The 27335-nt window shown below is 47.8% G+C and overlaps 2 protein-coding genes across 2 annotated transcripts in view; one reads left to right on the top strand and one right to left on the bottom strand.

Annotated features, from left to right (window-relative positions):
* LOC132385701 (zinc finger protein 850-like) overlaps nucleotides 1-26817 on the top strand; it is a 55808-nt gene extending 28991 nt beyond the window's left edge. The window contains exon 3 of the mRNA XM_059957913.1: nucleotides 24733-26817. Within this exon, the coding sequence (XP_059813896.1) occupies nucleotides 24733-26229 (1497 nt within the window). The 3' untranslated portion in view covers nucleotides 26230-26817. The remainder of the gene's footprint in view (nucleotides 1-24732) is intronic.
* On the bottom strand, nucleotides 8006-9399 carry LOC132385700 (gastrula zinc finger protein XlCGF8.2DB-like). The gene has a single exon (XM_059957912.1). It carries the CDS (start codon nucleotides 9099-9101, stop codon nucleotides 8124-8126), a length of 978 nt encoding a protein of 325 aa, XP_059813895.1. The 5' UTR covers nucleotides 9102-9399; the 3' UTR covers nucleotides 8006-8123.
* Nucleotides 26818-27335: the final 518 nt, after the last annotated feature.

Raw genomic sequence — 27335 nt, 5'->3', positions numbered from 1 at the left:
CTTCCATACAAAGGATCAGAGGGCATCGACCGTGGTCAGTGTTATACTCATTCTGGCCTCCCCAGACGGATACATAGCGATTAAGGAGGTAGTAGCAAGATGGGAAATTACCCGAAGGAACAATGACAGTACCCTTCCCCTCAACGGAAGCCTCGAGGCAAGATCCTCCATGATTGTCCTGATGGTCGCGGTGGAAGTGTTGGATGACGGAAGTGTCCAGGATAAAGGAACTGGAAACCTAGGAACACTGGGCCTAGTCGACCCCTGTCCCGACGTTTCACATCTAGTAGCCGCCGGATTGTTGGCGATGATCCGGGAGGGTGTAGGGGTTTCAGTCGGAGGACACAAGGGGCTGACGGAGAGTGGATTTAACTAGGAAACGTGCATAGATCTTGGTAGTTTAAGTCGGACCGCTGTGGGGTTGATGACAGTTTCGGACTCGAAACGTCCCAGGAAGCGAGAGGTGAGTTTCTTCTGCTCGATTTTTAGAGGGATGTCTTTGGATGAAAGCCACACCATCTGCCCAGGTCGATAATCAGGCGTAGGAGTCCGGTGTCGATCGGCAATCGTCCCATTGCGATCGGCTGATCTGAGCAGGGTCGTGCGTGTGTCCTCCCAAAGTCGCGGCACCTATAGATATGGGCCTGAACAGACGGCACCACGATCTGCTCTTCTTGCTCGGGGAACAGCGGAGGTTGGTTCACAAAGGAGCACGCGAAGGGAGATCTTCCGAAGGCCGCATTAACCAGAGAGTTGTGGGCGTACTCAACCCACGCGAGGAGGTCACTCCTGGTAGATGGGTTGTTGGTTTTTATACAAAGTAGCGTCGCCTCCAAGTTTGACATGACCATGGTTCCTGCCTTGGACCAGCTTGTCATTGCACTCTTTCCTCCCACTTTGCCCAGAAAAGACCCAAGGCTTGAGCTTCAACACTCCGTCCTTCATGATCTGCTCCACATTTGCCGTAATGGATTTTAGCTGGTCAAGGTTGTTGTGAGATGTGAGAATGTCACTGACGTATCTGTCGAGTTGGAGCACCTGCCGCTCCTCTTTGAGGTGAGTGAAAGGAGGGAGGTTAGCAGTTTCGCGCATTGCTGGTTTGTCTCAGATGTTCACTCTTGTGATTGCATATTCTCCCAGCTCCTCGTCCTCGGAGTCTCGCCAGAGGAATCTATGCAGGTGCACTTCCCGGTCTTCCAACCAAACCGAATTGTACATCTTTTTAATGTCACCCAGAGCAGCGTATATTCCTACTCCTAAATCCGAGTAGGACAGATCGAATCTGGTTGAGGACATCTGGACCTTTCATTAGCAGGTCGTACAAGCTCACGCCTCTGAACGTTTGGCTGCTGTTCCACACGAGTCTCACTGGGGTCGTGACAGAGGGCGGGTTCGGAGCAATAATGTGACTGGAACTGGCCCGTTCCAGTTGAACACTGTGTCCTCGGACAATTTCATTTCAACCCTTCGATCAACCATGTCGCGCACTTGAGCAGTGTTCGCAGGTTTCCTCTCGGTTCTTTGGCTCGTTGCTTTTCCGTCCGGAGAAACGTAGCCTCGACTGTTCTTTTATTGTTTGGCAAGGAAGCTGGATCTTCTAACCAAGGATACCTGGCGGGGCAATGTGGTTCCTTACTGTGGCGGTCACCTGTGACATAGGTGAGGCCTCTTCTTACAACTTCAGGTTCCCTCTCTTCAGCAAGAGTCATTCATTCTTTTGCCGCACGGCTGGCGGTTTCCGCAGCGACAACACCGGCATTCTGGCTCGCATGCTGCGTCAATACGATCCCACTTCCTCCACTCCAGGAAGTCCCGGTTGGTGGTTGAAGTACCTGACTCCTGGAGCTTGATGCCATCCTGTCTGTTTGGTGGAAGTTGCTCCGGGATTCCCTGGTGAGCTCCTCGTACTGGACAGCAGCCGCTCTCATTGACCTTGCAAACTGTGACTTGGACATGGGGACCGACACAGACAGCTCCTCAAAGAGGTCAGGATGTGCTCCTCTGGCCATTTTCCCCAGGGGTCCGTCCCACAGCACGAGGTCCCCAACAGCTCTGACTCTCTGAGACGCCAGCTGACCTTCTCTACGGCTTATGAGTAAATCTATTTCTCTGTGTCGCACAAGTTCATCAGGCGGTATGTCTGGGAAGAATTTCTGCAGTTGCTTCGGAGTCACAAGTTTGTGGAGATTTGTGGAGTCTAGACAATAACAAACCGATTGATGTGATTTGAGAGTGACCTTGGGAGTGACGTTTAGAAGGTACCGCTTTGTCTCCACCTGAATCTTCATCCCCGCGACCCCATGGACGACGAGAGTGATTTCCTCACTCCTGAGGTTCAGTCTACTTGCAGCCTTCTGGGTTGTAAAATTGCTGTCTGAAGCCAAGTCAATTAACGTCCCGATTTTTTGTCCAGCATTAGCTGTGACTTCGAGAAGCATCATATTCACCGGCATCTCTTACAATCCACTTTCCACCGGAAGGCCCGGCTTATCTGTCACAGTGCTGAAGGCTCTGGATACGGTGTTTGAAAATACATCGCAACACTGTTTGGCCAATTCCGGTGCAAGTTTGCTGAAGAACTCCTCTTGATCCTCTCCATATTTCTTCCTGCCTTTATCTTCCTCTGGACCGAATCTGCTCTTTTCCTGACCTGCGCTGCTTTTCTTCATTTCAGCATTGGGGCACAGATAGTAATGATGCTCGGGAGTACGCTCATCCTTGCAGTCTTGGTCTTTACAAAGACAGGCGGGTTTGCAGTATGAACAGTCATCATGGACCTCGAGACACCTCTTACTGCCCCCACCTTTCTTACTGCAGCCTTTTTCTCTCGTAGCTTTGGCGCTCGAAACCGTTTGCAAAAGTGGAGCTTCCTTTTGTGCTTTCCTTCACCGCAGACGACACACCGCGCATGGTCGCCGCCCGACTTGGTAGACTTGGCTCAGCCCTGGTTCCTCTTCTACTCGGCTCTTCAACCTTCAGTTACTCCAGCAGCTCATATATGCTCTCTTGCTCTTTGGGGAATTCCAAGAGACTGTCAAACCGATTATCTGGTGCCACAGCATTTCCCCTGTCAGCGACATAGACCAGCCATTCCTTTTTGAGTGTTTCTGCAAGTTTACTTTCAATTCAACTTGTCACCAGTGGATTTTTGATAGCACCCGTGTCTCCAAGGCCACTCAAGTCTTGACGTGCCTTCTCCACAGTTTGAATTAATTCCAATATTTTCCGTGTCTGACGATTTCTGGCATTTTCTGTAACTCCTCCACAATTTCAACAGCAATGCACGTTCGATTCCAATAGCGGTTTTCTAGAACAGGGAAGATGTCATCAGCAGTGTGATAAGTAGTCAGGCGAAGGTCTCTTCTGATTTTGTGGTCCAGACTGTCCGGTAGTTGAATCTCTATCACCGTTCTTGAACAGGTCGGCTCTCCCTGCCTCTGGAGTGCTTCCCAGTCCTTTCTCCATCTGTGAAAATCACGTTCTCTGCAAGTAAACGTCGTCGGTTTCAGTCTGATGGCTGGCGTGGGAACATTGGAGGAAACGCCCAACGCTGTTGGTGTTAATATTTCAGCATACCCCTTTCTCCTTTCTTTCTTGGAAACCAACTTGGGGATGTGGAGTTCGAGCCACTTTAGGTGACGCAGAAGGTGCTTCCGATCACCTGGCGGGATCCATCATTTCCACCGACCATGCACCTCCTTCGCTGTCTGTACCAGTCCTTGCAGGTGGTTATGCATGAAGTCATACGCCTCCTGGTGGCCATCGGGTTGTACAGCAGCGACGTTTTCACATTCATCCTCTGCTGCTTGTAGTGCTGTGAACAGTTCAACATTTCCAAAGTTGTCCAAAGAGACTCCTGGATTAGGCTTCTGTCCTTCAGTTTCAACTCACACTCATTTGCCGTCTTTGCCAGGTCGGCTTTTTGCTGTTCAGTTAACACGGCTACTTTCTCTGCATTCAGCTCCGCCTCCCATTCCGCAATGAATCCGGCCCCCACATCATCATTGGCTTCCATGACTTTCTCGGCTTCTGTTGTGAGTTTATTGAAACTGACTCTGAGATCCTCTTCAGACATGTTTTGATGGGCCCTGGTAATACTGTTGGCCAGACGAGAAAATAATCATTTTGCTGTCGTTCGCTTTACCTTGAATTGCTCAACTGATTTCCCAATAGCCTGATCAGCCATGTTTGATTCCGCCTGCAGGCTGTTCACAGGTGAAAGGGCAAGTACAACTTTTTAATGGCGCTTTGATGTTGTTTTATCTCAACTTGATGTTCTTCCTTTTTAAGGATTCCAAGTTATTGCTGCTATTGCTCCAGCTCAAGGCTCCCAGATTTCTGTTTCCTGGTCCTCCAGTTTCCCGGACAAAAAGTTTTTCCCCCGACTGTCAAGAAGCATTTTCACTGTAAAGCAGTGTTTTCATTGTCAACTCACACAAAACGCTGGGGGAACGCAGCAGGCCAGGCAGCATCTATAAGGAGAAGCGCTGTGTGTGTTGCTTGAAGTTCCAGCACCTGCAGATTTCCTCGTGTTTGCCTTTTCACTGTCAACCAGTTTTTCACTGTCAAGTCGGAGTTCTTATTCTGTTTTTTGAATATGTGCAGCCTCCCCACTTGAAAGAGATTGAATGCGCCTACCTGAAGGTTTTTAACCGGATTCCACTCAATGACCAAACAACTTTTCCTTTCATTTTTCGCAACTGTGGCAGTCTTATAGTTCCATTAGTTCTTAGTCATAAGTCATAAAAAATGTCATGTTGTCATTAGGTTAAGGTTAAGGTGAAAAACTGGCTGCCTCTCGGATTTTGTAGACGAATTCGGACCTGCACCTCGGTTTCTCTACTGAACCGTTATGGCCTCCGACCGGGCGAACTCTCTCGAAGGTTCGCGAGCTCTTAAGCCCCACGTCATCTCCAAGAAGCGCCTGCGCGCGATGGGCCCCGTGTCGGAGTTAACTCAAACGCAGTGACAGCGGTGCTCTTCTCCATGAAACGGTCTCCAGTTATTTAAAGTTCGGCATCTTACCGCAGATTCCAACGCTGCTCTCGGACTGCCGGCGTGATGATGCAGGGTCCGCCAAACTGTTTCAGGCAGTAGGTTCTGTCTGGTCTATCAGTAAATTCTTGTTCTTGCTTTTAACCATATAAATATTATTTTCTTTTGCCTCTAGGTCCCAATGCTTTCTAGAAACTCAAGTTTGACTTGACACTCACCTTACTCCCCACCGCTTCGCCATCTCACCACAATACCACAAGTCATAGGAACTGAAATACTCATTCCGTCCATTGAGTCTTCTCCACCATTCAATCACGACTGTTGGATTATCCCTCTAAACCCCATTCTGCTGCTTTGCCCCGTCACCTTTGACACTCTTATTAATCAACTACCCACCATTTATTTACTTAAAGCCCATTACTCCGCTGGGTTTAGGACAGCAATGAAGAGGTTCACCAGGATGTTGTCTGGATTAGAGGCATGAGCTGCTGTGTAAGGAGAGTTCGGACAAACTTGGGCTGTTTTCTCTGGTGTGGAGGCGGCTCAGGGTGAGCTGAGAGAGCTTGATCAGATTACCAGAGGTATAGACAGAGTAGATAGCTGCCACTTTTAACCTTCTGCGTCAAGATGTCCAATAGCAGAGATCAAGCATTTAGAGAGTTTGCAGAAGAGGTTCACCAGGATGTTGTCTGGATTAGAGGCATGAGCTACTGTGTAAGGAGAGTTCGGACAAACTTGGGCTGCTTCTCTGACGTGGAGGAGGCTCAGGGTGCCCTGATACGGCTTGATAAGATTAAAAGAGATATAGGTAGAGTAGATAGCTGCCATTTTAAATCTTCGGGTCAAAATACCTAATACCAGACAGCATGCATTTAAGTAGATGAGGGGCCTGTGGAATTTATTGCCACTGACGGCACAGTTGCCAAGTGATTATTTAAAGCAGAGGTTGATCAGTGCTTGATCAGTAAAGGCATCAAAGGTCATGGGGAGAGGGCAGGGAATGGGGTTGAGAAGGGAAATAAAAGACACGCGGGCAGACTCATTTAGGGGCTCTTGTCTGGCACGGAGCAGTGGGGCTGAACATCGGTTCGTTTTCCACTCTCGGACCTTCACTGAGACCATTTCCCATCAGTACATGTTTTACCAACAGTACATTTCAAAGTTCAAGTTCAATGTAAATTTATTATCAAAACGTGTTAATCAGAAGTTATCGAACAATTCCTTTTCTTGTTGGCAAGGTAACTCAATGCTCACCCCCAGCCTGGGGGAGGGAATGGGACCAATTCCAGAGGGGAGGGTTGGGTGAGTGTGGGACTTTGTGAAGGAGTCCGAACTCCATCCTCCTGATTCCCCTTCCCCTTCTCACTCCCCTCCCTCCCACTCCACTGATGTGTTTGTGAGAGAGACAGAGAGACCTGTGTGCCCAGTCACATTCCGTTAGTGATGTGCTGTCCCTACCTACACACTCACACTCCTCTGTACACAACAATCCTCACAAGCTCAAATGATCCAAAAATCTTATCCCCTCCCTCCTGCACCAACTCTTTAGCCACGTGTTAAACTGTATAATCTTCTGATCCCTGCCACATCACACGGACAGCAGTCCTGAGATCACAGGCCTGGAGGAGCTGTCCTTTCAATTAGCACCTCACTTCCTGAACTCCCTTAACTTAACCTCGTTACTCTACCAGCCCATATCATTGTTACCCACATGGACCACGACCTTCACTGTCCTCCCTCCTGAGGAATGCTGAGCACTCGACCGGAGATGACCCAGATGCCAGCATGCAGGAGGGAACACACCATCCTGGAATTTCATTCTCACCTACAGAACATCCTGTCAGTTCCCTGAGCTAACAAGCCACGTATCACCACAGCTCACCTCTTCTCCTCCCTTCCCTTCTCAGTCTCAGAGCCATGCTAAGTGCCAGAGCCCCTAATGCTGTGACTTTCCTTTGCCACGTCATCCCACCATCCCCGACTGTACCTAAAGAGATACCTGTGTTGTTCAGAGGGATGGACACAGGGGGAAACTGCACTGTTTCCCCTTTCACCTTCCTCACTGTCAACCAGTTTCCTGTGCCGTGCACCTTGGGTGCAAATACCTCTCAAATGTCCTACCTATCACCCCTTCAGCCTCCGGAATGATCTGGAGTTCATCCAGTTCCAGCTCCAACTCCGTAATGTGGATTGTTCGGAGCTGAAGCCGGATGCCCTTCTCACAGGTGTAGTTATCAGGGACACAGGAGGGTCCCCTGCCTTCCCACATTCCACAAAACAGCTTTCCACCACCCCGCCTGTCATCTCCACTGTTTCAACTAAGAAAATGTAAAGGGGCAAAAAAAATTCTACCTCCATTATGATTTTGCCTTCTCTGACTGACTGCTCTCCCCACTGACACCTCAAAGAATTAAAGCCTCAAAGTATCCGCTCCAACTCTGTCCACGCCAACAGTGACCGCTCCACTTGCTCCTGCTAATAAAGGTTTTCTTGATAATTCATCCTGACTGTGGAGTGGCCACTGCTGAAAGCTCAAAAATAACCTGCCCTGAACCACTGCCTTTAATACTCCATTGGTGAACCTGAGTGAATTACGTCCTCTGAAGCTTATGATCTCTCAGATTCACGTTGGGTCAAAGCTTGATACGGTGACACAAGGATGAATGACTGATTGAAACCCATCCCAGTCAGAGCAGGTGACCCCCCCTCCCCACAGTGTGAACCCACCACTGTCTCTGCAGTGTGGACCAGTGTGTGAATGCCTTCCCACAGTCTGAGCAGGTGACCACCCTCCCCACAGTGTGAACCCACCACTGTCTCTGCAGTGTGGATCAGTGTGTGAATGCCTTCCCACAGTCTGAGCAGGTGACCACCCTCCCCACAGTGTGAACCCACCACTGTCTCTGCAGTGTGGATCAGTGTGTGAATGCCTTCCCACAGTCTGAGCAGGTGACCACCCTCCCCACAGTGTGAACCCACCACTGTCTCTGCAGTGTGGATAAGTGTGTGAATGCCTTCCCACAGTCTGAGCAGGTGACCACCCTCCCCACAGTGTGAACCCACCACTGTCTCTGCAGTGTGGATCAGTGTGTGAATGCCTTCCCACAGTCTGAGCAGTTGATGTTCAGTCAGTTGAGATGTCTGAGCGAATTCATTCCCACAATCAGAAGAGGTGACTGGCATCGCCCAGTGTGAACTCGCTGATGGACTTTGAAGCCTGATGACCGAGTGAATCCCTTTCCATAATCTGAGCAGGTGAACGGTTTCTCCCCAGTGTGAGTTCGGCAGTGCCTCACCAGGTTGGATGACGCAGTGAATCCTTTCCCACATCCACAACACGTGAACGGCTTCTCCCCAGTGTGAATTCGGCAGTGCTTCACAAGGTGGGATGAGTCAATGAATCCCTTCCCACATTCAGAGCACGTGAATGGCTTCTCCCCAGTGTGAATTCGGATGTGCTTCACAAGGGAGTATGAATCAGCGAATCCCTTCCTACATTCGGAGCAGCTGAACGGCTTCTCCCCAGTGTGAATTCGCTGATGTACATTCAGATGAGACGACTGAGTGAATCCCTTCCCACATTCAGAGCATGTGAATGGCTTCTCCCCAGTGTGAATTCGGCAGTGCTTCACAAGGTGGGATGAGTCAGTGAATCCCTTCCCACATTCAGAGCACGTGAATGGCTTCTCCCCAGTGTGAATTCGGCAGTGCTTCACAAGGGAGAATGAATCAGTGAATCCCTTCCCACATTCAGTGCAGCTGAACGGTTTCTCCCCAGTGTGAATTCGCTGATGTACTTTCAGATGAGATGACTGGGTGAACCCCTTGCCACATTGAAAGCAGCTGAACGGTTTCTCCCCAGTGTGAACTCGCTGATGTTCAGTCAGTTGAGATGACCGAGCAAATCCTTTTCCACATTCAGAGCAAATGAACGGCCTCTCCCCAGTGTGAACTCGGTAGTGCCTCACAAGTTTGGATGAGTCACTGAATCCCTTCCCACATTCAGAGCAAGTGAATGGCCTCTCCCCGGTGTGAACTCGCTGGTGTCTCTGTAGTGTGGATGAACGAGTGAATCCCTTCCCACAGTCTAAGCAGGTGAACGACATCTTTTCAGTGTGAACTCACTGGTGTTCATTCAGTTGAGATGATTCAGTGAATCCTTTCGCACACAGAGCAGGTGATTGGCCTCTCCCCGGTGTGAACTTGCTGGTGTCACTGTGGCATGGTTGAGTGTGTGAATGCCTTCCCACCATGTAAACAGGTTACTGTCTTCTCACTGGGGAATTTTCAGATGTATATTTAGCACCGACGACAGAATGAATTGCTTCCCGCTGTCAGAACAGGTGTAGCATCTCACTGTGGTGTGAACTTCCTGATGTATCTTCAGGCTGGATGACTGGGTAGTTTCCCTCCCTCACACTGAGCAGGTGAATGGCCTCTCCTCACTGTGAACTCACTGGCGTGTCTGTGGGTAGGCTGTGAGTGAATCCCCTCCCTCACACAGAGCAGGTGAATGGCCTCTCCCCACTGTGAACTCACTGGCGTGTCTGTGGGTAGGCTGTGAGTGAATCCCCTCCCTCACACAGAGCAGGTGAATGGCCTCTCCCCACTGTGAACTCACTGGCGTGTCTGTGGGTAGGCTGTGAGTGAATCCCCTCCCTCACTGAGAGAAGGAGAATGATATCTCACTGCGATCAATCATCTGGCAATTCAGACAGTCAGATGTTTGAATCCCTTCTACAATCAATGGGTTGAAGAACTGATCTCCAGTGAGCAAATGCTGGTGTGTTCTCAGCTCCCGGTTCCAGTGGATAACACTGAGTTACAACAGAAAACTTCATTTCAGACACAAAACACATTTCCAGCTGGGATGAGATAATTCTTCATCTCCAAGGATTGACAATAGATGTGTCGGTCTTGCAAAGAAAATATTTGGCCAATCCTTATATATCCGTAAATAGACAGCCCATGCACAAGTGTTCTGCCATTTCAAACCTGTAAAAATATTTGAAAGGACATCAATAGGTGAAGGACAGTTTTTCAGGTGAGATTTTAGTCTGTGGTGAGAACATAAGAAAAAGGAGCAGGAGAACATCATCTGGCCCGTCTCCACCAACCTGCCTTTTCCCCATCGCCCTTCATTCCCCTTCTTTGCAAACATCTATCCAACCTCGTCTCAAATGCATTTACTGAGGTAGCCTCCACTGCTTCATTGGGCAGAGAAATCTATAGATTCCCAACTCTTGGGGGAAATCTTCATCTCCATCCCAAATGCCCCGAAAGTTAAAGTGATGTCCTCTAGTTCTACTCTCAACTACCAGTGGAAACAACTTTTCTACCTCTACCTTAACTATCTGAATCATAATTTTGCATGTTTCTATAAGATCATCTCTCAATGTGAGCTCTGGCATCAGAATATCACCTAGTTCATCTCATGTTGAGATATACCACAGGTGACTGTGGGAAGCAGATGGAGTTCAACCTGGTGGTTCATTTCGATAGGTCCAATTTGAAGACAGAATACAATATTAATGATAGGACTCTTGGCAGTTTGGAGGAGCAGCGAGATCGTGGGATCTGTGTCAATAGTTCATGCAAAGCTGCTACGCAGCTGGACAATGTTTTTAAGAAGGCTTTCATCAGCCATGGGACTGAATTCAAAAGTGGTGAGGTACTACTACAGATATAAAAGGCCTTCGGTAGGCCCTACTTTTAGCACTGTGTTCAATTCTGATTACCTCACTACAGGAAAAAACACTCTAAATAGGGTGCAGAGGAGTTTGACAAGGATGTTGCTTGGATTGGAGAGCATGCCTTACAGGAGTAGGCTGAGTAAACTTTGGAGCGATGGAAGATGAGAGGTGACCTGAGAGAGTTGTATAAGATGATGAGAGGCATTGATCGTGTGGATAGCCAGAGGTTTCTCCCCAGGGCTGAACGAGCCAACATGAGGGGGCATAGTTTTAAGGTTCTTGGAAGTAGGTACAAGGGGGATACCAGAGGTAAGCTTTTTTTTCACTCTCTTTTCACACAGAGAGTGGCAGGTACATGGAATGCACTGCTAGTGACGGTGGAAAAGGTGGATACTATAAGGGTCTTTTCAGACACTGTTCAGTAGGTACGTGGAGCTGGGAATAATAGAGGGATATTTGGCAGTGAAACTCTCGGCAGATTCTAGAGTTGGTTATATGGTCGGCATGAGGTTGTCATCCGAAGGGCCTGTAATGAATTGCAGACTTATGTTTCTGTGTTTATATGTGAACTCCCCATCTTCTAACAAGGCATGGATCAAGTATCCTGACTGACCAACAAAATCTCTGATTGTATTCCTGTCTGTATGAGAAAGGGCTCTACTTCTGCCTTCAATCAACCTATGACTTGGCTCAGTCTGTCTCTGTCCTTTGGTATTATTTCAAGTTCATGTTCCACAACACGACAAAGTGAACTTGTTACTACATGTCTGATCCTGGAGATTTTCTAATTACTGGGATCCCCTCCCCCCAGCTGAGTGACAGTGATGAACCCATCGATGGCAATGCCAATGACTATGAAGGTGTGGGCAGTAGTTACTCTCATTGGAGTGTGGCACTTTTGTGATGTGAAAGCGACAATTCACCTGTCATCGAGGACAAAGGTGTTTCATATCGTTATTTACCCAGAGAGAACTAAAGCTGACCGGTGGATTTTTTATGCTATACAATAGTAATTGACATTCTCACTGACTGGGAGGTAGACTCTTTATCTGAGAGTAACTGGACACTATATTTTTGTTCCGAGGTTCTGATCCTCGGATTTGCATGGCTGGAAGTCGCTGCGTTAGGGACAATCTCTATGGGGACAACGCTGGCCTGTCAACCATGGCTGCCTCCTTACCCAGAAGACACCACGGCGGAGAAACCTGTCCATCAGCCATCGAAGGACCCAGCGATGCGCATGCGCCGGAGAAATGGCGGCGCCGCCAGCTCCCAACCGCCGTAAACTCCCCGTGGCTCGGGTAAATCGTGGGGCTGAGAGAGACGGAAAGGACTGGGACTGTCCTGAGGTGCGGGACCAGTGTGGACGGAGCTTATAGTAATTTTTCTTCAATCGCGGTTCAGACGCCGGTGATTAAGTTCCCACCCGCGGCCCCGCTCCTACCTGCGTCCGATCCCCGAGAGCCTCGCGTCTGCTGAGCGCATGCGCAATGTTCACGACGGGCTGTGCCGCCCACGCATGCGCATTGGTTTAAACAGGATAAAAAATCTGCAGACGCGGAAATCCAAAGCAACACCTGGAGGAACTCAGGGGGGCAGAAAGCAACTATGGAGAGGAGAGAACAGTAGGCGTTTCAGACCCACACCCTTCTTCAGGACTGGAAAGGAAGGTAGGGAGTCAGTATGTGGGGGGAGATGAAGTGATAGGGTAAACCGGGAGACGGGAAGAGTAAAGAGCTGAGAAGTTAATGAGTGAGAGAGATAAAGGGCTGGAGAACAATAATATTTTATTGATCCTGAGTGGGAAATTCATTCCGTTACAGCAGCGACATTTAGAAACACACTTAACAGTGTGCAGAGTTTACTAATAAGAAAGTAGAAAATAATAATATACACAGTAATACTGTACCAATGTGCAATAATATTGCATAAAATAATAATGCAGGGATTATTGAACTAAGATGTGTGTTCACCTATCGCAGAAAGATGAACTCTTGCATTTGGTAAGAAACAATTTCTGTAACTATGCTTGAGAGGGCGGGGTTGAGTGAGTCTGTTAGAAAGAGGGATGGGGAATCTGCTGCCTGTCGGGTAGGTGATGGAGAGGATATGACAGATTGTCCATAATCGGTAAGTTTATCAAAGAATGGATCCATGTCTCCTGATGAGTTTATTTTGTCATTTTGCACCGATGCTGCTCCCCCAACAGAAAGCAGCAAAGAAGACTGCACTCGCTACAACAGACTGGTAAAAGATCTGCACCAACCTGCCTCACACATTAAAGCATCTCGGCTTCATAGAAGACAAAGTCTACTCATCCCCTTCTTCAAAACAACCTTTCTGTTGGTTTTTCAGTCATGTCTTTACCCGAGGTGAACACCCAACTAATTGTCCTCCAACACAGTGACCTCTTCTCCCAGAATGTGTACAGGACTCGTCACTGTCCTCTTCCCCCTAAAATCAATCACCATTTCCCTGGTTTCGGCCACATTCAGGAGCAGGTGATTCCTCCCTCATTATTCCACAATCCTGTCCACCAGTCCTCTGTTCTCCGACTCCTGCCCATCTCTGATGCACCCAACTACCGCAGAGTCATCAGAGAACTTCTGCAACTGGCCAGACTCAGAGTTGGACTGAAAGTCTGAGGAGTGCAGTGTGTACAGAAAAGGAGACAGGACAGTCCCTTGTGGGGCTCCAGTGACACTCACCTCCACCTCAGGCACAGAACACCCAGCGGTACAAACTGGGGTCTGTCTGCCAGGAAGGCAGTGATCCAGGAGAGAGTGGATTTGTGTACACCCATTCTTTGCAATTTCTTGCTCAGAAGACTGGATGGATTACACTGAAGGCACTAGAGCGATTTAAAATTATGATTCTCACAATGCCACCAGCATCATTCCGGTGGGAGTAAGCTCACAGCAACAGGTGGATGACAGAACACAGAACCAAAGAGAATCTGCAGCACAACACAGGCCCTCCGGCCCACAAAGCTGAGCCCAACATGTCCTTATCGTAGAACTGCCTAGGCTTGCCCATAGCTCCATGTACCGGTCCAGGAGTCTCTGAAAAGACCCTACCGTTTCCACCTCCACCACGGTCGCCGGTAGCCCATTCCACGCACTCACCACTCTCTGCGTAAAAAAACACAGGTCCCTGACATCTCCTCTGTATCTACTTCCAAGCACCTTCAGAATACCTCCATTCGTGCTCGCCAGTTCAGCCCTGGGGAAAAGCCTCTGACTATCCACATGATCAATGCCTCTCATTATCTTGTACACCTCCATCAGGTCACCTCTCATCCTCCGTCGCTCCAAGGAGAAAAGCCAGGTTCACTCAACCGATTCTCATAAGGCATGCTCCCCAATCCAGGCAACATCCTTGTAAATCTCCTCTGCACCCTTTCTATGGTTTTCACATCCTTCCTGTAGTGAGGCGACCAGAAATGAGCAGAGTAATCAGAGTGAGGTCTGACCAGGGTCATATATAGGTGCAACATTACCTCTCAGCTCTTAAACTCATGCACCGCGTGCCTTCTTTACCACAAATTCAACTTGTGTAGCAGCTTTGAGTGTCCCGTGGACCCGGATCCCAAGATCCCTCTGATCCTCCACACTGCCTAGAGTCTTACCATTGATTCTACGTTCTGCCATCATATTTGACCTACCAGATGAACTACCTCACACTTCTCTGGGTTGAACTGCATCTGCCTCTTCTCAGCCCAGTTTTGCATCCGATCAATGTCCCATTGTAAGCTGTGACATTCCTGGGCGATCTCTACTCTCTTTCTTGGAAAAGGGAACAGCATCTGCATCCCTCCAATCGTCTGAAACGTCTCCCGTCCTCATTGATGATGTAAAGATCATCGCCAGAGGCTCAGCAATCTCCTCCCTCACTTCCCACAGTGTCCTGGGGTACATCCCATTGGGTGCCGGTGACTTATCCAACAGATGCTTTCCAAAAGCTCCAGCACATGGGATTGTCCACTCCTGACACACAGTAATCCAGAATGACTCACAGAACACAGAAAAAAACGGCGAAACGTAGGAGCTGCAGCAACGAGCTGTCACAAGCGCAGCACCATCTTAGAGTGTGAGTAGCCTGGAGTGTCCCGTCTGACAGTGACTGGTCAGGGTAGGAGACAGCCGGAGAGACTATATCTGCTGACCCGTCTGACAGTGACTGGTCAGGGTAGGAGACTGCCGGAGAGACTACACCTGCTGACCCGTCTGACAGTGACTGGTCAGGGTAGGGGACAGCCGGAGAGACTACATCTGCTGACCCGTCTGACAGTGACTGCAGGTCAGGGTAGGAGACATCCGGAGAGACTACATCTGCTGACCCGTCTGACAGTGACTGGTCAGGGTAGGAGATAGCCGGAGAGACTACATCTGCTGTCCCGTCTGACAGTGACCGCAGGTCAGGGTAGGAGACAGCCGGAGAGACTACATCTGCTGACCCGTCTGACAGTGACTGGTCAGGGTAGGGGACAGCCGGAGAGACTACATCTGCTGACCCGTCTGACAGTGACTGGTCAGGGTAGGAGACATCCGGAGAGGCTACATCTGCTGACCCGTCTGACAGTGACTGGTCAGGGTAGGAGACAGCCGGAGAGACTACATCTGCTGACCCGTCTGACAGTGACTGGTCAGGGTAGGAGACAGCCGGAGAGACTACATCTGCTGACCCGTCTGACAGTGACTGGTCAGGGTAGGAGACAGCCGGGGAGACTGCATCTGCTGACACGTCTGACAGTGACTGGTCAGGGTAGGAGACAGCCGGAGAGACTACATCTGCTGACCCGTCTGACAGTGACTGGTCAGGGTAGGAGACAGCCGGAGAGACCACATCTGCTGACCCGTCTGACAGTGACCGCAGGTCAGGGTAGGAGACAGCCGGAGAGACTACATCTACTGACCCATCTGACAGTGACCGCAGCTCAGGGTAGGAGATTTCGTGGTTTCTCCTGCCCCAGAAATGACCAAGAGACGCAGAAGATTCTTCAAGAAGAGTTAAACTTTAATTTGCAAATCAAAGCTGAGACAGTCATTGAGCTAGTCGCTGATTGCCCACCGATCCTTGTACATAACATTTTTATAGCAATCTCTTGGTTTAGTTGCATTAGCATATCCGATCGGTCTACAGTTGCGTATCACAAGTACGTCCACCACTATTGTTTCTACCCATTGATTTAATCATGTTCTAAGCTACATCTCTTAGCTCGCCTCTCATTAACACACCATTGTCTTCTACATTCTTAAGATTTCATTCTCCTACTAAATTGGGTACATGTACTCAGCTCCGATGTCACTATTGGAGTATAAAAGTATAAATTTTGCTGTGTAACCAAAACTATGAAGTCAGTTTTGAAACTTGCTATTTGCTATTCTCCTAGTAGAATGAAATCTTAAGTATGTAGAAGACAATGGTGTGTTAATGAGAAGTAGCTAAAGAGATGTAGATTCGAACATAATTAAGTCACATAATCCTAGGACGACTAATTGCTATGCATGTATCCTAAAAATGCAGAAGACAATGGTGTGTTAATGAGAGGTAGCTAAAGAGATGTAGATTAGAACATTGGTCCGTTCTGAGTTTGCTATTTGCTATACATGTACCCAATTTAGTAGGAGAATGAAATCTTAAGAATGTAGAAGACAATGGTGTGTTAACGAGAGGCAGCTAAGAGATGTAGATTAGAACACGATTGGGTCAATGGGACGTACGTTTAGTACGTGTGAAACTGGACCAGGGGATTGATATAAAAATGCTGTGTCCGGGGATCGGTGGGCAATCAGCGACTAGTTCAATGACTGTCTCAGCTTTGATTTGCAAATTAAAGTTTAACCCTTCTTGAAGAATCTTCTGCGTCTCCTGGTCACTTGTGAGGCACGAAAAACCACGACATCACAAGGATTGTTACAGAAACTCTTTCCCACCAAATGTAATCAGAATACAACCGTTCATTTACTGCAACAGGAGAACACACATCGTAGTTCAATAGTCTCTGCGTTATTATTTAATATATAATTATTGTGTATATTGTAAATCTTTATTTTTAGTAAAGTCTGCACAGTGCTAAGTATGTTTTTATATGTTGCTGCTGTAACGAAAGAATTCCCCACTCTGGATTAATAGTATTTAATAATAATAATTCTCCACCCCTTTATCACTCTCACCAATCAACTTCTCAGCTCTTCACTCCTCCCCGTCTCCCTGTTTACCCTATCACCTCACCTTCCCCCAGATTCTTACTCCCTCCCTTCCTTTCCAGTCCTGAAGAAGGGTCTCGGTCTGAAACGCCGACTGTTCTCTCCTCTCCATAGTTGCTGCCGGCCCCTTTGAATTTCCTCCAGTATTTCCCCTCTTTTGCTTTGGATTTCCGCATCTGCAGATTTTCTCGTTTGCTCAAATGCGCATGCGCAGAGGTCTGAGGCGGTACGACCTATCGCGCATGCGCTCAGTCGGCGTGAGGCTCACAAGGACCGGCTGCAGGTAGGAGGGTCTCCGGGAGGGAATTAATCTCCGGTGTCTGAAACGCGATTGAAGGGCTATTACTGTGAGCTCTTGCCGCACTGGTCCTGCACCCCAGGACAGCCCCGGTCCGGTCCCTCTTCCTCAGCCCCACGATCCGTACCCGGGCCTCGGGGAGCTGACGAGCGCTGGAGCCGCCGCCATCTCTGCGGCGCATGCGCATCGCGAGAACGTTCGGTGGCTGACAGACCGGTTTCTCGTTCGTGCGGCCTTCTGGGTAAAGCGGCAGCCATGCGTGACTCTGCCAGCGTTGTCCCAGTACAGTCGGAGGAAATGAGAGCGAATGTCTCTCTCAAACTCTGCCGAGGTCCAGCTGTATACATGCAAGGATTAGTAATTCGGAACAAAAATATGTTTTCTAGTTAATCTTGGATGAAAAGCCTGCCTTCCAATCAATTAAATTGTCAATTAGTGCTGTATGGCAAAAAAAAATCCTTCCGTCAGATTTAGTTCCCTCTGGGTAAGTAACCCCTTTGTCCTCGAGGACAAGTGACTTGTGGCTTTCACATCACAAAAGTGCCACACTCCAATGAGAATAACTGCTGCCCTCCCATTCAGGATTGCTGGCATTGACATTAATGGATTCATCACTATCAATCAGCTGGGGTGGGGATCTGAGTAATTAGGTAATCTCTGGGATTCTATATGTTGTGACAAGTGATCTTGGTAGTGTTGTGGAGCATGGCCAGAACTTGAAATAATCCCAAAGGACAGAGACAAATTGAGCCAAGTCATAGGTTGATTGAACGCAGAAACATCCTCGTACAGACAGGAATACAGAGAATTTAATGGTCAGCCAGGATAACTGATCCGTGCCTTGTTAGAAGATGAGGAGTTCATATAGAGACAGAAATCCACAGTGTAATTACAATTTCCCTACCACATCGCCCATGTACCTATCTAAAAGTCTCTGAAAAGTTCCTATTGTACCCACCCTTTGTGTGAAAAACATACCTCTGACATCACCCTTGTACCTACTTCCAAGCACCATAAAACTATGCCCCCCACCCATGTCAGCCATTTCACTCTTGGGAAAAAGCTTCTTGCTATCCACACGATCAATGCCCCTCATCATCTTATTCACCTCTATCAGGTCACCTCTCATCTTCCTTCGCTCCGAAGTTCACTCAACCTATTCACATGAGGCATATTCTCCAATCCATGCAACATCCTTGTAAATCTCCTCTGCCCTCTGTCTATAGTATCCACGTCCTTCCTGTATTGAGGGACCAGAACTGAACACAGCAGCAAAAGTGAGGTCTAACTAAGTCCTTATATCTGTAAATCTCCTCTGTCTGTAGTATCCACATCCTTCCTGTATTGAGGGGACCAGAACTGAACACAGTACCAAAAGTGAGGTCTAACTAAGGCCTTATATCTGTAAATCTCCTCTGCCCTCTGTCTATAGTATCCACGTCCTTCCTGTATTGAGGGGACCAGAACTGAACACAGTACCAAAAGTGAGGTCTAACTAAGGCCTTATATCTGTAAATCTCCTCTGCCCTCTGTCTATAGTATCCACTTCCTTCCTGTATTGAGGGGACCAGAACTGAACACTGTACCAAAAGTGAGGTCCAACTATGTCCTTATATCTGTAAAGTTACCTCTGGCATTTGAACTCGGTCTCATTGTTGATGAAGGCCTTCTTAGCAACACTGTCAACCTACCCAGCAGCTTTGTGTGCACGATTGACACAGACCCCAAGATCTCACTGATCCTCCACCCTGTCAAGAGTCCTAACATTATTGTTGTATTCTGTCTTCAAATGTTACCTACTGAAAGGAGCCACTGGGTTGAACTCGATCTGTCACTTCTCAGCTCAGTTCTGCATCCTATTGATGTCCGGCGGTAACCTCCAGACTATCCACAACAACCTCAACATTTGTGTAATCGACAAACTTACAAACCCACCCTTCTAGAAACGTAGGAAACCTACAGCACGATACAGGCATTCGGCCCACTTAGCCCTCTATTTTACTAAGCTCCATGTACCTATCCAAAAGTCTCTTAAAAGACACTATCATATCTGCCTTCACCACCGTTGCCAGCAGCCCATTCCACACACTCACTACTCTCTGAGTAAAAGACTTTACGACTGACAACTCCTCTGTACCTACTCCCCAGCACCTTAGACCTGTGTCCTCTTGTGGCAACCATTTCCGACCTGGGTAAAAGCCTCTGACTATCCACACTATCATGCCTCTCATCATCTTATACACTACTTCCTCATCAAGGTCATTTGTAAAAGTTACAAAGAGGAGGGGTCCCGGAAAAGATCCCTGCTGAACTGCACTGGTCACCGTCCTTCATACAACATCTACATCCACCCTTTGCCTTCTGTGGGCAAGCCAATTCTGGATCCACAAAGCAAGGTCACCTTGGATCCTTGCCTCATTAATTTCTCAATGAGCTTTGCTTGAGGAACCTTATTGAAAGTCTTACTGAAAGCCACGTCCACTGCATCCAATGCTCTACCTTCATCACTCCCTCTCTCTCCCCTTTCCCCCTCTCTCTCCCCCTCACTCCCTCTCCCTCTACTTGCACTGTACTTCTCTCTCTCTCTCTTACAGGCGTGATTCTTAAAGGCACAGTCCATAATGAATAAAACTTAAGATTTCATCGCAATAACCATTTCATACCTGGGATCATTCTCGTGAATCTTCGCTGAGCATTCACCAATGTCAATATATCCTTCCCAAAATGAGTAGCCCAATCCTGTACACAATACTCCAAGTGTGGTCTCCCGAGTGCCTTATAAAGCCACAACATCACATCACTGCTCTTATATCCTATACCTCTAGAATTTTCCCTTATTCACAACCGGCTCAACCTGGAGGTTCACCTTTAGTGCATCTAGCACAAGGATTCCCAAGTCTCTTTGCATTTCTGCATTTTGAATTCTCTCCCCATTGAAATCATAGTCTGTCCACTTATTTCTTCCACCAGATTGCATCACCACACACTTTCCAACATTGTATTACATTTACCACTTCTTTGCTATTCCCCTAAACTATCTATGTCTCTTTGCAGGCTCTCTGTTTCCTCAACACTACCCGCTCCTCCACCTATTTTTTTATCATCGGCAAATTTAGCCATAAATCCTTTCATATCATAGTCAAAATCATTGACAGGTATTGTAAAAAGCAGTGGTCCCAACTCTGACCCCTGTGGAACTCCACTGGTAGCAGGAAGCCAGCCAGAATAGGATCCCATTATTCCCACTCTCTGTTTTCTGCCGACCAGCCAATGCTCCACCCACTTTAATAACTTCCCTGTCACACCATGGGCTTTTATCTTGCTAAGCAGCCTCATGTGCAGCACATTGTCAAAGGCCTTCTGAACATCCAAGTACACCACGTCTACTGCATCTCCTTTGTCTACCCTGCTTGTAATTTCCTCAAAGAATTGCAGTAGTTTTGTCAGGCAGGATTTTCCTTTCAAGAAACCATGCTGGCTTTGGCCTATCTTGTCATGCGCCTCCAGGTACTCCATAATCTCATCCCTAACAATCGATTCCATCAACCGCCAACCATTGATGTCATGCTAACAGGTCTATAGTTCCCTTTCTGTTGCCTCTGACCCTTCTTAAATAGCGGAGTAACATTTGCTATTTTCCAGTCATCTGGTACAATGCCAGAATTTATTGATTCTTCAAAGATCATTGTTAATGCCTCCACAATCTTTCCAGCTATTTTCTTCAGAACCGGAGGGTGCATTGCATCAGGTCCTGGAGATTTATCCACCCTCAGACCATTAAACTTCCAGAGCACCTTCTGAGTCGTAATTGTCAGTGCACAAACTTCACTTCCCTGATACCCTTGAATGTCTGGTACGCATTCAGTTCCTCTTACTTCTCAGCAACTCTCATTACAATAAGTCCAGCGATATATTGTATTGGTCCTAAATCTACCCTCGACTCTTTTTACCCTTTATATATATATATTTAAAAAAGCTTTCAGTATCTTCTTCGATATTAGTCACCAGCTTACTCTCATAATTCATCTTTTCCTTCCGATTGACCTTCTGAGTTTTCTTTTGCAAGTTTTAAAAAGCTGGTGAAGCTGTCTTCCCACTAGCTCCAACTTCCTTGTTTGCCCTCTCTTTTGCTTTTACTTTGGCTCTGACTTCACTTGTCAGCCACAGTAGTGTCCTTCTTCCCTTTGAAAATCTCTTCTTATTTGGAATATATCTGTCTTGTATTTCCCTCATTATTTGCAGAAAATCCACCCATTCTGCTCTGCTGTCCTTCCTGCAAATGTCCCTTTTCAGTCGACTTCAGCCAGTTCCCCTCCCATCCATTGCAATTTCCTTTATTCCACTGAAATACTGACACATTGGTTTTATTTTTTCCCTCTCAAATTTCAATGTGAATTTGATCATATTGGGATCACCCAGTCCAGCATAGCCGATCCCCTCGTGGGCTCAACAACCAGCTGTTCTAAAAAGCAATCCCTTAGATATTCTACAAATTCTTTCTCTCGAGGTCCTCCCAATTCACTTTCATGTTAAAATTGCCAATGATTATCAATGTTATCATTGCCTTTCTGACAGGCCTTTTCTATCTGCTGCTGTAATTTGTAATCCACATCCCGACTGCTGTATGGAGATCTGTATACAACTGCCATTCCCCTCCCCATTTCGTAACTCAACCCGTACAGACCCATGACCCCATCATGTGGATAGGGTGGTGAAGAAAGCTTTTGTTATGCTGGCCTTTATAAATAAGAGCATTGAGTATAGGAGTTGGGATGTAGTGTTAAAACTGTACATGGCATTCGTAAGGCTGAATTTGGAGTATTGTGTACAGTTCCGGTCACTGAATTATAGGAACGATATCAACAAAATAGAGAGAGTACAGAGAAGATTTACTAGAATGTTACCTGGGTTTCAGCACCTAAGTCATAGGGAAAGGCTGAACAAGTTAGGTCTTTATTCTTTGGAGCATAGAAGGTTGAGGGGGGACTTGATAGAGGTATTTAAAATAATGAGGGGGATATATTGAGTTGACATGGATAGGCTTTTTCCATTGTGAATAGGGGAGATTCAAACAAGTGGACATGATTTGAGAATTGGGGGCAAAAGCTTAAGGAGGGAAATTCTTTACTCAGAGAGTGGTAGCTGTGTGGAATGAGCTTCCAGTAGAAGTGGTAGAGGTAGGTTCGGTATTGTCATTTAAAGTAAAATTGGATAGGTATATGGACAGGAAAGGAATGGAGGGTTATGGGCTGAGTGCGGGCCAGTGGGACTAGGTGAGTGTAAGCGTTCGCATGGACTAGAAGGGCCGAGATGTCCTGTTTCCGTGCTGTAATTGTTATATGGTTAGACGGTCACACCTTACAATCCTATGTCATCTCTTTCCAATGATTTAATATTTTTTTATCCAGAGAGCCACACCACCCTCTCTGCCCGGTCACCTATCATTCTGATACACCGTGTATTCTTGGACATTCAACTCCCATCGGCAGCCACCTTTTATCCAAGTTTCAGAGATTGACCAATTTGCCAATTTGCAGCTGAATTTCAAGATCGTCCATTTTAATCCTCATGCTCTGTACATTCAAATAACTCTCTCAGCCCAGGATTTGTTGCTTTCTATTTTCACTGCCCCACATCTCTGTTGCCCTGTTGCACACTATCTTCGATTTATTTCTGTTTCCCGTTTCCTCAGCCCCATCACTCTGATTCCCATCCCCACGCCAAATCAGTTTAAACCCTCCCTAACAGCTCTATTAAATGTGCTGGCTAGGATATTGGACCCCTTTGGGTTCAGGTGTAACCCGTCCTTTTTGTACAGGTCATACCTCCCCCAGAGGAGATCCCAATGATCCAGGAATCTAAAGCCCTGCCCCCTACACCAGTCCCTCAGCCACACATTAATATACCTAATCATGCTAGTATTGCTCTCACCAGCACGTGGCACAGGCAGCAATCCTGAGGTTACTACCCTAGATGTCCTGCCTTTCAGCTTCCTACCGAACTCCCTGAATTCTCTCCTCACGCCCTCCTCTCTTTGTCTACCTGTGTCATATATACCAACGTGTACCAAGACTTCTGGCTGGTCACCCGCTCCCTTCAGAATACCTTGCACCCGATCTGAGAGATCCCATACCCTGGCACCTGGGAGGCAACACACCACACACGTATCTCTATCAGGCGTGCAGAACCTCCTGTCCATTCCCCTCACTATTGAATCCTATGACTACTGCATTCCTCAACTTCCTCTTTCCCTTCTGCACCACGGAACCAGGCTCAGTGCCAGAGACCCGATCGTCGTGGTCGTCCTCTGTCAGGTCATCCCCTCAACCGCATCCAAAGTGAGGTAACGATTACTGAGGGAGATGGCCACTGGGGCACTCTCCACTCACTGGTCTATAATTCCTGGGTTCCCTCTACTCCATTCCCTAACAAGGGGACAAGGTCTTCCAATCCTCTGGTACATCTCCCTTCCTGAGTGGTAATACAAAGGTCATCGCCAGAGGCTCAGCAATCTCCTCCCTCGCTTCCCACAGTATATCTCAGGTTGAGTTGCTCCAGCTTGAGTTGAATTGGGTAAAATTGTGATTCCAGCGCTCACATTCAGAGGAGATCTTACAGAAACATGTAAAGTTATGAAAGGGGTAGATAAGCCAGAGGCAGGAAAGTTGCTTCCACTGGTAGGTGAGGCTTAGTACGAGAGGACATTGCCTCAAGATTAGGGGATGTGGGACGGAGATGAGGAGGAACTGCTTTTCCCTGAGGGTGGTGAACCTGTGGATTTCTCTGCCTAATGAAGCAGTGAAGGCGACCTCAGTAAATCTGTTTGAGATAAGGTCGGATGGATATTGTCCTTCTCCCATTGATGTATTTTGCATTGTTGTTGATCCAGTTGGAGTTGTATCTGTGTCTGAAGGGAAATTTTCTTTTGTAACTCCGTGTTATCCACAGGAACCGGGGTGCTGAGAACACACCAGCATTTGTTCGCTGGAGATCAGTTCTTCAACTCATTGATTGTACAAGGGATTCAAACATCTGACTGTCTGAATTGCCAGATGATTGATCGCAGTGAGATATCATTCTCCTTCTCTCAGTGTGGGAAGGGATTCACTCACAGCCTACCCGCAGACACGCCAGTGAGTTCACAGTGGGGAGAGGCCATTCACCTGCTCTGTGTGATGGAGGGGAACTACTCAGTCAACCAGCCTGAAGATACATCAGCAAGTTCACACCACAGTGAGATGCTCCACCTGTTCTGACTGCGGGAAGCAATTCATTCTGTCATTGATGCTGAAGATATATCCAAAAATTCACCAGTGAGGAGACGTTTCTCAGAGTGCAGGAAGGCACTGACACCATCAACCACACTACAGAGACACCAGCAAATTCACATGGTGCCATGGCCTTTCCCCACCTCTGAATGTCGAAACAGATTCATTTAGTCATCTCAAATGAACGAACGTCACCAGTTCACACTGAGAAGATGCCGCTCACCTGCTCAGACTGTGGGAAGGAGTTCACTTCATTATCTCAATTGAAGGTACATCGGCGAGTTCACACTGGGGAGAGGCTGTTCACCTGCTCAGAATGTGGAGAGGCATTCACTCAGTCATCTCAACTACAGGAACATCAGCAAACTCACACTGGGGAGAAACCATTCAGCTGCTCAGAATGTGGGAAGGGATTCACTCGGTCATCTCACCTACTGAGACACCAGCTGGTTCACACTGGGGAGAAACCGTTCACCTGCTCAGACTGTGGGAAGGCATTCACTCGGTCATCTCAACTACAGGAACATCAGCAAACTCACACTGGGGAGAAACCGTTCAGCTGCTCAGAATGTGGGAAGGGATTCACTCGGTCAACTGACCTGAAGGTACATCAGCGAGTTCATTCTGGGGTGAGTCCGTTCACCTGCTCTGAATGTGGGAAAGGTTTCATGCACTCATCCAAACTACGGAGACACTTGCTGGTTCACACTGAGGAGAGGCCATTCACCTGCTCTGAGTGTGGGAAGGGATTCACTCAGTCATCCAAACTACAGACACACTGGCTGGTTCACACTGGGGAGAAACCGTTTGCCTGCTCAGTATGTGAGAAGGGATTCACACGGTCATCTCAACTGAAGGAACATCAGCGAGTTCACACTGGGGAGAAACCGTTCACCTGCTCAGACTGTGGGAAGGAGTTCGCTCGTGCATCTCAGCTGAGCGTCCATCAACGATTTCACACTGGGGAGAAACCGTTCAGCTGCTCTGAATGTGGGAAGAGATTCACTCTGTCATCTGACTTGAAAGTACATCAGCGAGTTCACACTGGGGAGAGGCCATTCACGTGCTCGGACTGTGGGAAGCGATTCATTCGGTCATCTCAACTGAACACACATCAGTGCTTTCACACTGGGGAGAAACCGTTCATTTGCTCAGACTGTGGGAAAAGATTCACTCTGTCATTTCGCCTACTGAGGCACCAGTTAGTTCACACTGGGGAGAAACCGTTCATCTGCTCAGACTGTGGAAAGGAGTTCGCTCGATCATCTGGCTTGAAAATACATCAGCGAGTTCACACTGGGGAGAGGCCGTTCACCTGCTCAGACTGTGGAAAGGAGTTTGCTGGGTCATCGGATTTGAAAATACATCTGCGAGTTCACATTGGGGAGAGGCCGTTCACCTGCTCTGTGTGTGGGAAGGGATTCACTCACTCATCCACCCTACAGAGACACCAGCTGGTTCACACTGGGGAGAGGCCATTCACTTGTTCTGAATGTGGGAAGGGATTCACTCAGTCATCCAACCTTTTGTCACACCAGCGAATCCACACTGGGGAGAGGCCGTTCACCTGCTCAGATTGTGGGAAGGCATTCGCTCACTCATCCACCCTTTTGTCACACCAGCGAATCCACACTGGGGAGAGGCCATTCACCTGCCCTGAATGTGGGAAGGGATTCACTCGGTCATCCAAGCTACAGAGACACCAGTTAGTTCATACTGGGGAGAAACCATTCACTTTCTCAGATTGTGGGAAGGGATTCACTTAGTCATCTGACTTGAAGCTACATCAGCGAGTTCACACTGGGGACAGACCGTCAGACTATAAGACTTAAGACCAGAATGAGGCTGTTTACCCCATCGAGTCTGTTCTGTCATTTTATCATGGCTGATCCAAATTTGCTCTCCACTCCAATCTCCTGTCTTGTCCCTGTATCACTTCATGCCCGGATCAATCAAGATTCTATCCACCTCTGCCCTAAATGTACATAAAGAATTGGCCTCCACAGCTGCCTGTGGCACGGAATTCCCCAGATTCACCACTCTCTGTCCGTTCTCTGTCATCTCCGTTCTAAAAGGACGCCCCTCTATTCTGATGCTCTGTTCCCTGGTCGCAGACTCTTCCACCACAGGAAGCATCCTTTCCACATCCACTCTATCAAGCCCTTCCACAGTTTGATAAGTTTCCATGAGGTCAGCCCTAATTCCTCTGCTGATCCAGGCTCAGGCCCATTGAACGCTCTTCATATGACAATCCATTCAATCCTGGAATCTGTTTTTGTGAACATACTTTGAACCGTTTCGGCACATCCTTTCCAAGATCAGGGGCCCAGACCTGCCCTCCAAGTGAGGCCTCACCAGTGATGACCAACTTCCCAAATTACATCCTCGCTGATATATTGTAGATCTCTCGAAATGAATGCCGACGTTGCGTTTGCCTTCCACACCACAGACTCGACCTGCAAATTAACCTTCAGGGAATCCTGAACATGGACTCCCCGTGACCCTTTGCACCTCAGTTGTTCGGTATTTTCTGTCCATTTCGAAGAAGTTAACACTTTCATTTCTTCTACCAAAATGCATGAACATACACTTCCCGGCACTGTATCCCATCTGCTGTTTTTTTTTCCCATTCTCTAAATCTATCTCAGTCCTTCTGCACCCTCTCTACCGAAAACTACCTGCCCCTCCTCATGTCTTCATATCATCTGCAAACCTTGTAACAAAGCCAGCAATTCTGTCTTCCAAACTATTGGAATATTACAAAAATCACCAGTCCGAACACAGAGCCCCGAGGAACACCACTAGTGACTGGCAGCCAACCAGAGATGGCTCCCTTTATTCCCAGTCTTTGCCTCCTACCATTCAGCTTGTC

The sequence above is a fragment of the Hypanus sabinus genome (genome assembly GCF_030144855.1).
Source record: "Hypanus sabinus isolate sHypSab1 chromosome X2 unlocalized genomic scaffold, sHypSab1.hap1 SUPER_X2_unloc_1, whole genome shotgun sequence".
NCBI lineage: Eukaryota > Metazoa > Chordata > Chondrichthyes > Myliobatiformes > Dasyatidae > Hypanus > Hypanus sabinus.
Note: the sequence above shows the minus strand (reverse complement) of the source record. Positions and strands in the feature narration are given on the sequence as shown.